Genomic DNA, 18,694 nt, shown 5'->3' with positions numbered 1-18,694 from the left:
TTCAATTTCAACTTCTTCGATTTCAACTTCAATCTTTCAATTTCGACTTCCAATTTCAGCTCTTCAATTTTTCAAATTTCAATTTCCATTTCTACTTCAATTTCAACTTTAACTTCCATTTCAATTTCAACTCTTTAAATTTCCATTTCAACTTCAATCTTTCAATTTCGACTTCCAATTTCAGCTCTTCAATTTTTCAAATTTCAATTTCCATTTCAACTTCTTCGATTTCAACTTCAATTCCAACTTCAAATTTCCATTTCAACTTCAACTCTTCGATTTCAACTTCAATCGTTCAATCTCGACTTCAATTTTTCAAATTTTAACTTCAATTTCAATTTCAACTCTTCAAATTTCCATTTCAACTTCAATTTCAACTATTCAAATTTTCATTTCAATTTCAACTTCAATTAGAACTCTTCACTTTTTCAAATTTCAATTTCCATTTCAACTTCAATTTCTTCGATTTTAACTTCAATTTCAACTATTCAAATTTTCATTTCAATTTCAACTTCAATTAGAACTCTTCACTTTTTCAAATTTCAATTTCTTCGATTTCAACTTCACTTCCAACTCTTCAAATTTCCATTTCAACTGCAACTCGTCAATTTCAACTTCAATTTTTATTACACTTTGTATGTCAATTCATATGCGTTCTTCTGATATAGCTAGGTTTAACTTTAAACTCGTTTTTGTCGAAATCTATTTTTACTCTTCCCTTCTTTTAATTTAATTAACATTTATGGACCTTTAGGACTTCTTAGGGACGTCTTATAGACCGCCCGGACGTCCTACGACCATCTAATGAACGTCTTCTAGACGTCAAACAGACGTCTTAGAGACGTACCGTTTTCTAACGCTAGACGTTCAGGAGACGTTCGAAAGACGTTCATAGGACATCCGAGGCATCTCTAAGACGTCTGAATGTCCAACGTCTTTAAGACGTCTTTGTGCTATCTGGGAAGCCATACATAGTGTGGATTAATTTGATAATAGCTTTGATCTTATTTCTATTTTATAAACAGCGTAATACCAAGTCCACTCTCGAAACTTCTTGCATGGTACATAATTGGCGGACGATTCCCAGGCAAATGACCATAGATTTGAGAAGACTGGCTGCTCGCATATCCCGTGGCAGCGTAAGTGGGAGCCTGTGGGGGTCTGGAGTATCCTCTCGTCGAAACTTTACTGTTCTTTGCCATTTTAACGAAGTTAGGAACACGAGCTCGTAATCCGCAATAATACGGATCGTCTGTAAACGAAAAATGATGTTTGAAATTGTATATATATATGTATATATATATATATATATATATATATATATATATACACATACTCGATCTAACCACTGTGTACTTATATGTATAATTCCTTATTCTGTTAAAGAATAAATTGACAAGTTGGTGAACATTACCGTATTTTTTCTTATCATCGCCTCTTCTTTTTTCATCGCTTGCTATGACTGGTTTTCTGGCATAGTCATCTTCTATGTCGTCATAATCGGGCTGAAATTTTCAAATAAGAATTACCATCTATCTTTGAACGTTCATTTCCACAATCCTCTGCCAACAAATACTATAGTTTATAGTTTCAATTAAAACAGTTTTAACCATTTGCACCCCGAATTATTTTTCAATTTTGTTGCCAACAACTGCCAACTATTTTAAGTGTTTTATTTGAAATTTACTTCAAAGGTCAGTTTCCTGGCTGCTACTTATTTTAAACAATTTCGTTTACTAATTATATTAAATATAGCTCTCAAACATTGTTGTAATTTATACACTCCTCAAAAGAATTAAGGGGTCACTTGTGCGAACCCGAAAAATTGGTCCCACTTTACGTGATCATAACTCCATCAAAAATTGCCGTATCGATATCGTTAAAAAATGCACAATTTCCATTTTTCCTTTAACTCGGTATATCTCGGCGAGAAATGATCGCAATACCATGATCCGAACGTCAGATTGAAGCAGAGATTCTGCCGATTCGATGGAGTACCCCAATAAACTCGCTGCGACAATTTTTTATCTTAAAAAAAAAATTTTCCGATCGTGGTACTGGAGAAACCACATTTTCTTGAGATTCTACGCATGTTTAACGAATTTTCTCAATGTTAAAAAACGTTCGTACCATAATCTCCCTATTTTTCCCATATTGTTCCAAGTTTCAGTTTTAATTTTAAAAAAATTTCATCACTCTACCTCATTTCTATCTGTTAAACGCGAACGATACAGTTTCGTATGATTCAGCGCCGCGACCACCCCCCTCGTCGTCCCTACAGCACCGCGGCGAGTCTTCACCTCGAAGCGAGCTCCCGTATGTGTGTACAGTGGGGGAATCCACCGATTACCGGTAAATAGGACCCCCAGCCAGTTTGAAGGCGCGTTCCGTTGTAACCTCCTCTGCGAGTACACACGCGAATTATATAATAGCTACGAGCAAGTTTCAAAAACGACCGATAATCTCCTCTGCGAGAAACACGTAGAATAATCTCCCCTGCGAGCTCTGTTCTTTCGGGTTAAAGTGCGTCCGTAGCCTCAGCAACAATAAAGTGCTTGTTTTGTGAACCGTAACACGCGGGTGGAACGATTGACTGAAACCTCTCACGAATATCCAATCTCCGACCGAATTTTCTCCTGTCCTTCTTCACGCGAGTCCAACGCATTTATCGTTCACGGATCCTCAGTTCCCTAAAGGGTTCGTGTAACAGTTTTTGGTCCTTCGAGCCGGATTAGTGAAGAAACCTGGATCGTTCGGAAAACGTTAGAGGCGAAACCAACCGTCCATTTCAAACGTTCGTGTCGGGTCTCGTGACTTTCAAAGTAAAAACACGCTGTGAACATGAATACAAGTGTCACGGAGACCTTCGAAGCGGTGCTGGAGCGGCAAACACAGGCGTTTGCTCAACTCACGAAAATATTGGCGAATACGAAGAAAAAAGGGGTCGACAACTACACCGTGGAGTATCTGGACACCAGGCTGACCATGTATCAGGAGACCTGGACCCAGATTACTTCTTTCAACGGGTACCTCCAAGCGTACCGGAAAGCGGACCGGACGAAAGAAGACCTACCTTACTTCAAGGCCGGAACAATGGATCGGATGGAGGACGCGTACCTTGATGGCTGGTCCTACCTACGGGAGCAGCTGGCCCATCTACGCCCCCCCATCACACCCCCTGCGGCGAATTCATCTATGGCGTTTCCAGCTAGCATGGTAACTCGTCCCGCGCATGTTAAATTACCCCGGATCGAACTCCCGAAATTTGACGGCGATTACACGCGTTGGAAATCGTTCGAATCGCGATTCAATTCCGCGGTAATTGTAAACGAAACCTTGACGGGCTCAGAACGATTGCAGTACTTGCTTAGCGCATTGTCGGGCGAAGCACTAGAATCGATACAGCACCTCGATGTAACGGACGCGAACTTCCAGATCGGCTGGACATGTCTCAAGGAAATTTACGATAACGAACGAGTCATTGTACATACACTGATGCAAAAACTTTATTCCTTGAAATCGATCAAATTGTCGCAGCTCGACTCGCTGAATCAGTTCACGATTCATTATCGTAACACCCTCGAGGCGTTGTACAAGTTAGGTAGAGGCACGAAAGAGGATCATCTCGTTTATTTCGTTTCGAGCAAGTTCGACCGCGAATTAGAAACGGAGTGGAACAAAACCCTCGGAGATGCACGAACCTACCCAACATACGCGGCGATGGAAAAGTTTGTTTTAGAACAAACCGCGGCGGTTAAGATGTCCAATCAACCGACGCAACAACTACAATCCTCCGCGGGTCCTGCGAAACCGTTACGACAAAAAACGAACGCGCACGTGATTGAAGAAAGTAGGCCGTCTCCTACTTGCTTTCTTTGCAAAGAAGCGCACGTACCCCGCGACTGTAGCATGTTCCGTAGCCTCTCGCCACTAGCGCGCTTCGAGACGCTGAAAAGTCAACACGCGTGCATAAATTGCCTCGGCGCGAATCACACCGTGTCGAATTGCCCGAGCACAAACGTGTGTAGACAGTGTGGTGAAAAGCACCACACATTGCTGCACCGCGGAGAATCCAGGGCCCTCAGCAGACCCAAAACGAGTGGTTACCGAAACCATGCATCTTCGGTCCAGCCCTCGAGATTAGACGCGTCTACCACTCTTCAGACACCGTTATCGGCTCAAGCCCCTGCGCGGCCCGTGAATTCAGAAGAAATCGGTAGTAACGTTGCGACACATTTCGCCGAAGCCAGTCCGAATGGCATTCAGACTGTCCTACTGGCTACCGCAATGGTCAAAGTTTTCGCGCCCAACGGTCAGTCGCGATTAGCCCGCGCGCTATTAGACCAGGGGTCTCAATCCTCGTTCGTGTCCACCAATCTTGTACAGCAGCTACGTTTACAAAAAGTCCGAGCACCGATTTCCGTGACTGGTCTCGGCGGCGAACGAACAAGCACCATTGATTATAGTGTGCAACTGCAGATAGGTTCGTCCAAACAGGAGTCACCAGCACTGTTAACCCGTGCGTTCATAGTGCGCGGTATAACGCAGTACGCGCCGCCGGCGATCCAGATGGAAAATTACAGCGCCCTGTTCGATCTCGCGCTCGCGGACCCCGAGCCCGCATCAAAGCAACGTATCGAATTGCTCCTAGGCGCGGATATCTTCGCGCAAATTCTACGACCTGGCGTTCGACTCCCCAGTAACCAAGGACCGATTGCGCAAAATACGGTATTCGGTTGGATCTTGTCCGGATGCATCAACACCCCGGAAAACCATCGCGTCGCGGTTACCACGCATCACGGGACAATCACGGATCCACTCGAACGTGCGTTAACTCGTTTTTGGGAAACGGAAGCGGTCCCTGAAACGCGTATCCTCACTCCCTTGGAAATAGAATGCGAGCGGCACTTCGAAAAAACCTACTCGCGCGACGCTACCGGCAGATTCGTGGTGCGGTTACCGTTTCTCAAGTCGGTCCCCGAGGACTTCCTCGGAGATTCACTCCGAGGAGCCACCGCGTCACTGGCACGTCTGACCCGGAAACTACGCGAAAACGAGGCGGTAAAATGCGAATATAATGCGTTCATCCGCGAGTATGAGTCGCTCGGCCACATGAACCGTCTCGATGGCGTCGACCGTTCCAGGAATTACATTCCACATCGCGCCGTTCTCCGAGAGGAAAGCTTGACTACAAAGCTCAGAGTCGTTTTTAATGCGTCGAGCCAAACGTCTAGCGGATACTCCTTAAACGACATCCTACTTACTGGTCCGAAGTTACAGTTAGATATCACTCACATCTTATTAGCGTGGCGAATCCACAAATATGTTCTAGTGGCGGACATTGAGAAAATGTTCCGTCAAATTCTCATCCACCCACAAGATCGCAAATATCAATGCATCTTGTGGAGAAGCGAATCTACCGGTAATCTCGAGACGTTCGAATTGAATACGGTAACCTACGGAACCGCCTGCGCCCCGTACCTCTCGATGCGCGTTATACAAGAAGTAAACAAGTTGGAAGGTTCGGAATACCCCCTCGCGTCCCCGATTCTTCGCAACAGTGTTTATGTCGACGACGTATTCATGGGCGCGCCGGACAAACAGCTGCTCGAACAGACTAGAATACAAGTCTGTCAGCTGTTGTCTCGAGGCGGATTCAATCTGCGAAAATGGGCGGGCAACGATGCCGAATCCCTGCGAAATATTCCCGCAGCCACACATTCACACGCGGTGGATCTGCGAATATTCAATGCTTCGGAACTCAAAGTCCTCGGAATCAGGTGGATCCCCTCGGACGACACGTTCTATTTTGACTTACAAAAACTGGCGGTCAGAAAGGAGAAGATGAGCAAGCGCGAATTGCTCTCGGAGATTGCGACGTTGTTCGACCCTCTAGGATGGTTGTCTCCAATTGTTGTTCGAGCCAAAATCTTGATGCAGCAACAATGGCTCGAACGAATCAGCTGGGATGACTGCGTATCGGACGACACCCGCGAAACCTGGAACCTCTTCTGTATGGACTGGCGTGCTTTAACCGCAATGAGGGTCCCGCGGTGGATCCAGTACGCCCCTGACTCACTCGAAATCCAACTACATGGATTCAGCGACGCATCTCGTGCCGCCTTTTCATGCGCGATTTACGCCCGCGTAACGTCGCTCACCGGCGAAACGCATACCACGCTGCTCACAGCTAAATCGCGAGTAGCTCCAATAAAAACTGTCTCTATCCCTATCCTCGAGTTAAACGGAGCCGTCATGCTAACTGAATTGGCCGCTCACGTGACCCACTCGATCGGGATACCGGTAACGAAGACAGTTTGCTGGACGGACTCCACGATTGTCCTCGCATGGTTGCGGAAACACCCAGCAGCTTGGAAGACCATGGTGGCCAACAGGACGTCCAAGATCCACTCCACACTGCCGAATGCCGTCTGGAGACACGTGCCGACGCACTACAATCCTGCAGACCTGAATTCGCGTGGTGTAAGTGCAGAAGCACTGCTGTCATCGACGCTGTGGATCGAGGGTCCATCGTGGTTGAAGAGGGACGAAGAAGACTGGCCCGTTCAGCAGACCTACGAAACGGAGGAGGAAAAATGTAAAACCGCCGTACATAATACGGTCACAATCAAAGATTGGGATGCTCTGTCTCGCTTCTCTAGCTGGCAACGCCTAATCCGCGTATTCTGTCACGTGCGGCGATTTATAAACACGGTGCGAAAGCAAACAAGCACCGCGCCCCCCTCGTTCCTCACCGTCTCGGAGCTACGCGATTCGGAAATAACAATACTGCGAATAATCCAACGCAGCTCGTTCGCAACCGAAATCGCCGCGTTCGCGCGGAACAAACCGTTGACCAGTGGCTCGTCGCTTTTGCCGCTCAGCCCTTTCATCGACCAATGCGGAGTCGTACGCGTAGGCGGGAGGCTCAGAAACTCCTTTCTGCCTTGGGAAACGAAGTACCCCGCGATATTGCCGAAACATCACGTTTCCGACCTCATTATTCGGGAATCGCATCTTCTCTCCTTGCATGGCGGAAATCAAATCACGACGTACACAACAAGACAAAAATATTGGATCCTAGGGTTGCGTAATTCGGTCCGTCGCGTGATTCATAAGTGCGTCAAATGCGCGCGTTGGCGGGCGGAAACTGCAACGCAGGTAATGCAAGACCTCGTGACGTCACGTTGCCGTCCGTCCCCTCCATTCTCTCACATTGGAGTCGATTACGCCGGTCCCTACCAAGTACGAGACGCACCCGGGCGCGGAAAGCGAACTTATAAAAAATACATTGCAGTATTTATCTGTTTTGCTACTCACGCGGTCCATTTAGAGTTGGTTGATGATTGCTCCACGGCTGCCTTCCTCGCAGCCTTCGACCGCTTCACGTCCAGACGTGGTGTTCCTCAGACGATCACTAGCGACAATGGCACGAATTTCGTAGGCGCGTCCAACGAACTCGCTCGACACTTCGTCGAAGTCACAAATTCGCCGGAATTGAAAAATCGATGCTCCACTCTTCTTATTCAGTGGAAGTTCTATCCCCCGGGCGCTCCTCATCACGGAGGAATGCAGGAAGCCGCAGTCCGGTCAACCAAGCATCATCTTCGTCGTATCATGGGGTCGTTCGCGTCAACCTCCGAAGAGATGTCCACACTGCTTTGCAAGGTGGAAGCCACGTTAAACTCGCGTCCGATTACTCGGGTGCGCGACGACCCAGAGTGTCTTGAAATCCTTACGCCAGGGCACTTTTTAACCGGTAGTCCGCTGATTTCACGTCCGGTTCCTCCCGTGATTGACGAGCCGACAACGCACTTATCACGATGGCAACAAGTGCAAAAATTCCACGAACTGCTGTGGCGCGTATGGTCCCGCGAGTACTTGCAGGAACTGCAGTCGCGGTACAAATGGCAAACTGAACAAAAGGATCTGACTGTAGGAGCGGTAGTCCTCTTGGACAACCCCCTACTACCTCCTAACAAATGGGAATTAGGGAGGGTCGTAAAAACGTTCCCAGGTAAAGACGGCCACGTACGAGTGGTGGAGGTTAAGACCGCGTCCTCAACATATAAACGACCCATCACTCGTGTCTGCCAGTTACCAGTAAACAACTGAAGGCACCCCCCGAATAATGTTGTCGAGCGTGCGACGTCACGACCTACGTGACATAATAGTCGCGGCCGGCCGTCGGCCCAGGTGTCGTCATCCGAAACATTGTAAATATTGTAAATAGTTAGTATGTGTGTGTATGTGTACGTATGTATGGGGAGCTCTTCGAGATATATAGATTATCCGTTTCTGTTGCGCGACCGCGCAAGGCGGGCGGTTTGTTAAACGCGAACGATACAGTTTCGTATGATTCAGCGCCGCGACCACCCCCCTCGTCGTCCCTACAGCACCGCGGCGAGTCTTCACCTCGAAGCGAGCTCCCGTATGTGTGTACGGTGGGGGAATCCACCGATTACCGGTAAATAGGACCCCCAGCCAGTTTGAAGGCGCGTTCCGTTGTAACCTCCTCTGCGAGTACACACGCGAATTATATAATAGCTACGAGCAAGTTTCAAAAACGACCGATAATCTCCTCTGCGAGAAACACGTAGAATAATCTCCCCTGCGAGCTCTGTTCTTTCGGGTTAAAGTGCGTCCGTAGCCTCAGCAACAATAAAGTGCTTGTTTTGTGAACCGTAACACGCGGGTGGAACAATTGACTGAAACCTCTCACGAATATCCAATCTCCGACCGAATTTTCTCCTGTCCTTCTTCACGCGAGTCCAACGCATTTATCGTTCACGGATCCTCAGTTCCCTAAAGGGTTCGTGTAACACTATCGAAAGTTCTTTGATTTTGAATCGAGTTTGGTCCTTTTCCACTGTGGGCCGGCGCGGTGCGGCGCGGCGGTAGCGTATTCAGAGATGTCAGGCAGCCGCTGTACGTCGCGCACTAATTTCTGCGAAGCACTAACTTCAAACACAGCTGCCATAGGTAAAAAATTGTCGCAGCGAGTTCATGGGGTGCTTAATCGAATCGGCAGAATCCCTGCTTCAATCTGACGTTCGGATCATTTTATTGCGATCATTTCTCGCCGAGATATAGCCAGTTAAAGGAAAAATGGAAATTGTGCATTTTTTAAGCATATTTTCTGAAACACCTGGTACATCGAAATGTTAATGAAATTGAAAAAACAAAAGAAGTGCCTTGAAGAGAAAGAAACGCTCTTTCCACATTGCTGTTCTGCACAAGATTCTACGATAATTTTTTCGCTTTCTGGAGCCAGTTAAAGTTAAAAAGCCAACATTTACTTCAATGTTGAATAACTCGACTAAAAAAAATCGCACAATAATCAACAACCACATATTTTACACAGGAAAGACAGCCCTTCCAAATGATATTAACGCGATTTATCAACAAAAATTTGTTTCTCCCCGTGTGATGTACCAAAGTTGCACAAAATTTTTGTTATCCGTCCTTCATCTCGCTATAACTGTAGAAAACCAACATAGCAACAATTTGAAACGGAGCATCTAAAACTAGAGATTTCAGGCTTTTGAACCATTGTTTAACGATATCGATACGGCAATTTTTGACGAAGTTATGATCACGTATAGTGGGACCAATTTTTCGGGTTCGCACAAGTGATCCGTTAATTCTTTCGAGGAGTGTATTTGGAGAACTTATACAGGGTGTCCATTTTATCTGAAGACATTGAAATATCTCGAGAACTATGCATCGGATAAAACAAGTTTGTAATGAAAGTTGTTCGTCGTGAAAGGGGACATCCAATAATACCAAACTCGCCCCCCCCCACCCCCAAGGGGTGGGGGTGGGGGAAGATAAAAAACTTAAATGGAAACCCCCATTTTTCATTGCAGATTTGGATTCTCCAGAAAAAAATACACAAATTTGATCTAGGAGTTTTTGCATTTTGGTTCACAGATGGCGCTGTAATGGACAAAAATGAAAATGAAAAAAGTCGTTGAAAATGGCCGTCTTTAAGACGTCGTATGCTATCTGGGTGAGGATGACTGTTAGTTCACAGCGAAAATTGCTGTTGCTATTGAAGATTCCATTAAAAAGTGTTTAGCCATGTACCACAGAAATTTTTCAAAATTATGCAATAATCACCGGTCGGTAATGTGTTAAAAGATGGAAAGATTTTCATCGACAACTACAAGCGCGAAAAAGAAATGAATTACTTTAGGTATATCGTGGCTGTAGAGATTCTCTCTGGGTGGCAGTTTCGGTGGTCTTTCACCTCTTCTTTGTCTAATACTCGTCGATTGAGCGTAGATCTGTTCTCGAGCTTCTCGATCCTGCTGGAAAGCCTCCGAGATTCCTATGGAAGATGATACTCCAGCTACGCTGTAAGGATCTTCATCGGGAATCGGTATCCTGGGTCGGTTCTTTATATCTACAGGCCTTTGCAGTGCTAAAACTAATATATAGAATATCAATAAATGTGTTATCTCTATCGAGGAAGAAACATAAGAAAAATGAAATAATGGCGTTTTGGTATTGTACTTGGTGGAAACTTGGATTTTAACATGTCCAGACCAACGACATTAACGATAAGAACCCAAACGGGACATTGAAGAAGGTCTGCTTCGGTTCTGACGAAAACGATAGCACTCAGACATTGCATTTCCAGTCTCTTTCTGTCGGGATAAACCTTTCGATTCTCTCGGGCTAGGTTCGTTTGAAATTTGTTCATGTCGAACACCTAGTAAGAGAAACAATCAAACTTAGTGTACCTATATAGTGCATGAAGTAACAAATAAAGCTTTCGATAATTTAATGTGACTCGGGAAAATCAACTAATAAAATATATAATAATATTAGGTTGTCCGGAAACTGTTCTTTACGTTTTCTTAAATATAGGTGTAAGTATAAAATAATTGGCATTCTGTGTAGTATTTTTGAATAATATATGATCCACCACGTTGCACCACCTATTCCCATTTCTCCGGAACCTCATATAGGTGTATACCACTGTTATAATATTCTTAGAGGCCGTTTTTTATTTCATTAACTGATGTGAATTTGCTATTGCGAATAACCCAGTCAGCCAGGCCTGCCTCGAGCAGACATCGAGCACAGCCTGCAATCGTACGATGCCAGTAGATGGCGAGAGCATTAAGCTGTCAGAACGCGCTCGAAGCTCAGGATGCTCGGAATCTGCTTGATTTTGGACAGCACACCCTGCCAGCATAAAGTGATATTTATTCGGACGCAGAAGTTCGCTTTATGCTTTATGCTGCCCCGGTGGTCTGGGTTAGGACCTTCGTTTAAGAGGGCAGCACGATCGCACTAATATGGCGGATATGTCGATCATGTATACAGTATACAGTATACAGGGTGGTGATCCACCTAAATACGGCCACCTAAATATCTCCTCCAATTGTGGGGCTACAGAAAATATTTTGTGTGCTATTTCAATGGTTTTAAGGCGACCATTATATTGCAAACAATATTTTTTTCCGAAGGTCATCGATGATTTTTCTTGATACGTAACTACATTTTTTTCAATTACATCGTGTAACTGATCGAAAAATACATTCAGAAATATGTATAATAGCATGACCTTGAAATGATCTTGATCTACGAAAATTGGCGTTACTTTGCGTGGTTCGTTTAAGTAAAGTCACCTACATATCTCTTCAGGTTATTGTGATGCAAAAAATATTTGTTACGTAATCTGCATAGTGTCAATGGACCAAATATCTGGCACGAATATTTTTTTCCGAAGGTCATTTTTTTCGGAGTTATCAAGGTCATCATCGATGTTTTTTGATACATAACTACATTTTTATTTTACTGCACCGTGTAACTGATCGAAGAAAATACATTCAGATATTTAAAAAAAACATGACCTAATCAGCAAACAGTGCCCTAGATTGATCTTTCATCTAGCAATTTTAACTACTACAAAACCCCGTCTTTGCATTATCGAGAAATCAGAAGTGGAATCCCGGACCAGAGTTGGGCAAAATGTAATTTCAATTACAGTTACAATTACTTGCCAATTACTGTAATTTGGAATTGCAGAAATACAATTACAATTACATGTAATTGGAATTGCAATTACATGTAATTGTAACTGTAATTGTTAGTAGCAGTTACAAGTAATTGTAGCTGGTAGCTACAGTTCCTTTCCAAACAGACGACGCTCGCGCGTCGCGCGTGAACATTCACACACCGCTAGGGTACTCTCACACACCGCTAGACCATGTATACGTACGCGAGGATTGCAAGGGTCCGGGATTCAACTTCTGATTTCTCGATAATGCAAGGACGGGGTTTTTTAGTAGTCAAAATCGCTAGATGAAAGATCAATCTATGCCATTGTTTGCCTCAAAAGTCCTTCTTTTACGTTTCCGAGCAATGGTTTTGCAATATTCGGCTGCATGTTGCCCGTCGGAGAGGCTACTACGTCGGCGTGACTGCAGCGTCATCTAACGGGCAACATGCGACGGGCAACATGCAGCCAAATATTGAAAAACTATTTCTCAGAAATACCCAGAGTACCCTAGCGGTGTGTGAATGTTCACGCGCGACGCGCGAGCGTCGTCTGTTTGGAAAGGAACTGTAGCTACCAGCTACAATTACTTGTAACTGCTACTAACAATTACAGTTACAATTACATGTAATTGGAATTGGAATTGCAGAAATACAATTACAATTACATGTAATTGGAATTGGAATTGCAATTACTTTCGCTCAACCAGTAATTGTAATTGTGGTCCGCAATTACAATTACTGGTTGAGCGAAAGTAATTGCAATTCCAATTACAATTACATGTAATTGTAATTGAAGATGTAATTAATTACTCATGTAATTAATTCCTGCCCAACTCTGTCCCGGACCCTTGCAATCCTCGCGTACGTATACGTCGTCGTCTGCTGGAAAAGTGAGATAAAGCCTCGAGCGACGGAACACGAAAAGAACTTTCCGGAATACCTAATTTCGTTTTTAAAATAATTGTTACACTTCGACTTCGCGAAAGCTTTCATTCCTAGAACCAGAAGGAAATTCTGTTCCAAGAAACGCATTCTCAATGCTAAAGGTGGACAATTCTAACAAAAACGATAACGATGAAAGTAATAAGTGAAATGGCAATTATTACAGTCCAGTTCTCCGAACTTTCTACGCGCAGAAAAACATTACGACACTGGGAATTCTTATTGTTATCGTAAGCAGAGAATAATTTCATGGATCATAAAAGTTAAAAAAAGTTTAAAAAACTAAAAAAAAATGGCGCGCAAATAGAAACGACGCGAAGTCGTTGAATGCTTACTTTCCCTGGCTTCTCGTGTTCTAACGCTCCCTGTGAATTCCGTGCGATTTCTGCTCCAATTGCGTTGTCTTCCTGACTTGTCGGCTTTATGTAAACGTTATTTTTACACACCCTTTTTATCAAGATATTTCCCTGCTCGTCCATCTTGATTTTTACACCTTGATTTATGTGTTTTTTCGCCTCCTCTGTTTTCACGTCTCTCATCGGGTTCTCGAAGCCGCATAGCCCTATCCTGAATTTAAGAAATCGAGAAACATTTACTATACAATACAAACATAATTGTATACAAGGCTAAACTTTACGTTACCGGACTCAAAATTTCTGCCTCTCTCCTAGAAATTACGATATATTAGCCGGGGCGGCTGCAGATCGAAGTTTCGATCCTCTAGGAACAATGGTTCAGGAGTTATGCTTGCTTAAAGTTGTGAATTTTTCAGTGTCTTTGACAGGTAAGGGCGCCACCATATTGATTTGTAGTGACGACCGCGAGCCGCTTACCTTGCAGCCCCCTCCCCAAACTTATCACCAACCAACAGTGCCGTAACGAGGGTATGAAGCGCCTGTGGCACGTGTCTAACTTGCGCCTCCCCACAACCCAATAATGACAAAAAAAATTAGAAATTTTAATGTAACAAGTTAAATTTTACTAAATGCAATATATTAAATACTATTAACCTCATCAAAATGAGTTGCCTGTATATACAATAATGTATTTCTCAAGGTATTTGTATGAATAAGTAATCTATAATCTAAATAAGAACAAATTTTTTTTCATATTCGACGACAAAATAAAAAAAAAACAAAACAGTTCAGCATATTTTATAAAGTAATTTTTCTCGTTTTTTCATTTGCAAACACATCTATTATATCGTCATAATTTAATGTTTTGGCAACATCTTTTTCAATTGATAGGTAATTATTTACAAAAGCACCACCCTCTCCGATTTTGATAAAATTTATATATGATATAGATATGGAAATTTTGAACAACTTTTTCCTTTTCCAATATAAGGGGGTCGCTTTTAGTTTTCGAGATATTTGCAAAAAACTATCGCGAATACTGTATTGAATTTTTCGCATTACTGGACACTCCGCTGCAACGTAGACCTGTTTAGGTGCGGCGTTTGTTTACATTTTGACGCTGTACAGATAAGAGAGAAAACAGGGGGGGGGCGGAAAGGGCCAGCCTGACACCACACACACCCACCCAGTGCTTAACACGCACCCACTGTTTCTAAATTATACTCTAGATTCTTACGTATTTTCACGTGCTGATTACGAATATGATAGTGAAAATTGGTGCAAATGTTAATTTCTTAACGGAAACCTTCTTTTTAAAAACACTGGGTGCGTGTTAAGCACTGGGTGTGTGTGTGTGGTGTCAGGCTGGCCCTTTCCGCCCCCCCTGTTTTCTCTCTTATCTCTACAGCGTCAAAATGTAAACAAACGCCGCACCTAAACAGGTCTACGTTGCAGCAGAGTGTCCAGGAATGCGAAAAATTCAATACAGTATTCGCGATAGTTTTTTGCAAATGTCTCGAAAACTAAAAGCGACCCCCCTATATTGGAAAAGGAAAAAGTTGTTTAGAATGTGTTACTGCATAACATATATAAATTTCATCAAAATCGGAGAGGGTGGTGCTTTTGTAAATAACACTGTCCAACAGCCAAAAAGTATTTCGATTCCCACTATGCGATTCTTGTAGAGTTTTCCGCGCTGATTCCGAATCTGGTTTTAATTTTTTCCCTATACGTCCAGTTTTTGAGAAAATGGAGTTTAAAAAAAAGACATATTTTTCAACTTTAAACAAATATTGCGATGTTATTATAAAAGATATTGAATTGTTCTTTACAGCAAAAGATTCTGTAGACTGTCCCGAATACAGTGATATCCAATATTAATACATTATGATTGTTTAAACATGTTTAAACAATGATTAAAGACGGAGATGCACCACTTTTGCACCCATTTTTGCGGATATTTTCGAATTTATCTCAAAAAATAAGGGTCCAGCGAAAAATTGAACTATACCACGCGAAAGAGCAGACTTTTATCTTGAGAAACCCCCCTGTGAAGTTTGCATGGTCGACGTTTTTTTCGAACCAGAAAGCAAAATATCTTCGCGCGACATGAGTTTCCGCCAGTGGCGCTCGGGACGGGATACGGCGCAGCGACGGGATACGGAGCGGCGAACGACCGTTCTGGTGGTGAGCGTCACTGGTGACAACTCATGTCGGGCGAAGATATTTTGCTTTCTGGTTCGAAAAAAACGTCGACCATGCAAACTTCACAGGGGGGTTTCTCAAGATAAAAGTCTGCTCTTTCGCGTGGTATAGTTCAATTTTTCGCTGGACCCTTATTTTTTGAGATAAATTCGAAAATATCCGCAAAAATGGGTGCAAAAGTGGTGCATCTCCGTCTTTAATCATTGTTTAAACAATCATAATGTATTAATATTGGATATCACTGTATTCGGGACAGTCTACAGAATCTTTTGCTGTAAAGAACAATTCAATATCTTTTATAATAACATCACAATATTTGTTTAAAGTTGAAAAATATGTTTTTTTTTCAAAGCCATGATTTTCAAAAACTGGACGTATAGGAAAAAAATTAAAACCAGATTCGGAATCAGCGCAAAAAACTCTATAAGAAGGACCCAACAGTATATTGAAATCACAAAAAAAGTTGAAATTTGTTGGACAGTGTAATTAATATATAATAACTATATAATGATTAGAAGTGATAAACTTCTGTTAAATATTTTTTATATAATAACATATATGATTTGATATGGTTTGAGCCTATAAGAATAAAAAGTAATGAATCTAACAGCAAAGGTTCGCATGGATCAGCGAGGAAGCCATCATGAAGTTAAACGGTAAGTGCAGAGTTCGAATCCCGCCCAACTGCATAAAAATTTCTAAATTGTAATAAGGTTTTTTCAGAGACAAAGTGGAATGCAGTGCATGAAAGTAGTAATATATATACAATATAGATTCTAATTTTTTTTATAACTTTTTCTTAAATTTGAAAATTTTGTGCGTCTGAAAAAGATGCATAAAAGATGCCTAAAAAATGCCTAAAAGATGCCCGGAAGACGCGTAAAAAGACGCTTAAAAGATGCATAAAAGATGCCTGAAAGGACGCGTAAAAGATGCATAAAAGATGCCTAAAAGGTGCCTGGATGTCGCGTAAGAGGTGTCCAAAAAGGCAACTTTTTTTGCGTCTTTACGTACAACTTAAAAACATCGGAAAGACTTGTGAGAGGGGACTTAAAGTCGCACAGCTTTGTAACCAAGACCTGTTAAAGTCGTACACAGTACGTGAAAAAGACGTGAGATCGACGTGCCACAGACGTAAAGTAAGACTTAAAGACGTACGTACGTCTTGCGTCAGGCAACTTTTAGGCGTTCTTTAAGATGTCTTTGTGCTATCTGGGAGGCATTGTTATGAAAATCCTTAATTCTATGTCGAGATTTGGATACGCGTTTTGTAACGAGTGTTAGTAATTTTTTTGCAAGATTTGAAAAGCGTCCAAGCGATCCTTAACCGGGTCGGTATTCTTTGTTTTGCGTCCCAAACCCGGTTGCGCCCGTGGCAGGCGCCTCTTTCGCCACGCCCTTGTTACGGCACTGCCAACCAACTATCACCTAACCAGAGTGGCCAGACGAGTACGACCTTGAAACTCGCGAGGGGAATACAGTACCCCTTCTCTGATGACCAGCAATATGCGCAAGCGCGACGGGGATCGAGTAAGGCGCATGGGAGACACGTTGCGCTTGCGCAACGGGGATCAAGTGGGGCGAATGACGACGCGTGGCGCTTGCGCGATGGGGACGCAACAATGACAGATGATATATTACAAGTTTTAGGTTATTGCCGCATATCGAACCTATTACCTAATGAAATGAATCATATGAATCGTTCTAGATATTATCAACATTCTTTATTATAAATAAAATGAATTGTAACATGTGGGAGTTTCAGTTGTGAAATTAAGTATGCTTGTTATGTATTATTATAATATGTATGTTGAAAAAAATGTTGAAATCTGTACTACTGAGTTACATTCCAGTAAAATCATAAATGTCCTAAAAATAAATCATAATCTATTTTAACACTTTTAAGGAATGGACATAGCAAGTTTTGAAACTACCTTTTTCAATGCATATCTTAAAAAGTTGTAATGAGATTTATTAATGAACTCTACGAACTGAACACTCAGAGCATCGCGCAAGCGCCACGCGTCGTCATTCGCCCCACTTGATCCCCGTTGCGCAAGCGCAACGTGTCTCCCATGCGCCTTACTCGATCCCCATCGCGCTTGCGCATATTGCTGGTCATCAGAGAAGGGGTACTGTATTCCCCTCGCGAGTTTCAAGGTCGTACTCGTCTGGCCACTCTGCACCTAACGGCTCTGCTCGGTAAGCGACACGCAATCGTCACTACAAACCAATATGGCGGCGCCCTTACCTGTCAAAAACACTGCAGATTGCTCAACTTTGAGCAAGCATAACTCCTGAACCATTGATCCTACAGGATCGAAACTTCGATCTGCAGCCGCCCCGGGTACAAATCTACTAGATTACATACCAAACACCTCATAATTTATAGGAGAATGGCAGAAATTTTGAGTCCGGTAAAGTAAAGTGCAGCCGTATATAATATTACCGAATTCATACATTCGGGATATACACGGGACATACACTGGAGCTACGGGAATCTGCAGGGGCGGATTAAGCGGTAAGCGGACTAAGCGTTTTGGGGGCCCCGTGCTTGTAGCAGAAAATGTTTAGCCTGGAAAATTGTGCAATAGCCCTGGCTACCGTCAACATCTTTGCTAACATAATAAAAGGTCATTCACTGTGTTGAACCTTGTCATCATTGAAAGCGCAGGGCTTCCTGGTAAAATAATGGAACAAATCCGAGAACAAACTGTTAAATGTGTAATGTATGGCCTTTTTTTTCCTTCCCATAGGAATTTTATTTTTTCCCTTTCTCTCCTCGGGATGCTGGTGAGGACCGTTTCTTCCATTCACTCACCAGCATCTATCCGAGAACAGCCACTCGTGTTCTTGGCTGTACCGATCAAAAACAACGAACAAAACTAGTTCACTTATTCATGTTCCAGGGATAGTTACCGGGCAATACTCAATGAGTATTCTATCTCAAACCAGAACCAACATTAACTAGATAAGTAGTAATTATTATCAACTGATCCATTATTATTATCGACAAATTATTTATTACAGGGTGACACGAAATAACGGAGTTAATCATTTCTTATTATAATTCTGTCAAATTGACGAATTTTGAAAAACCAAATAATAACAACCATAACATGGACCTTTAGTATCAACGCGCGCGGCAGCGCGCGCACCAAGTTCCCCTCCCGCCA

The 18,694-nt window shown here is 43.0% G+C and overlaps 1 protein-coding gene and 1 long non-coding RNA gene across 2 annotated transcripts in view; both read right to left on the bottom strand.

Annotated features, from left to right (window-relative positions):
- LOC143218514 (uncharacterized) overlaps positions 1-18,694 on the bottom strand; it is a 145,773-nt gene that overhangs the window by 47,923 nt on the left and 79,156 nt on the right. The gene's annotated exons all lie outside the window — the stretch shown is intronic.
- Exp (expansion) overlaps positions 1-18,694 on the bottom strand; it is a 63,066-nt gene that overhangs the window by 789 nt on the left and 43,583 nt on the right. The window contains exons 4-8 of the mRNA XM_076443695.1: positions 13,293-13,524; positions 10,519-10,717; positions 10,194-10,432; positions 1,415-1,505; positions 1,034-1,252 (exon numbers count right to left, since the gene is read on the bottom strand). Of these exons, the coding sequence (XP_076299810.1) occupies positions 1,034-1,252; positions 1,415-1,505; positions 10,194-10,432; positions 10,519-10,717; positions 13,293-13,524 (980 nt within the window). The remainder of the gene's footprint in view (positions 1-1,033; positions 1,253-1,414; positions 1,506-10,193; positions 10,433-10,518; positions 10,718-13,292; positions 13,525-18,694) is intronic.

The sequence above is a fragment of the Lasioglossum baleicum genome, chromosome 19 (assembly GCF_051020765.1).
Source record: "Lasioglossum baleicum chromosome 19, iyLasBale1, whole genome shotgun sequence".
Taxonomy (NCBI): domain Eukaryota; kingdom Metazoa; phylum Arthropoda; class Insecta; order Hymenoptera; family Halictidae; genus Lasioglossum; species Lasioglossum baleicum.
This window is presented reverse-complemented; position numbering and strand designations above follow the sequence as displayed.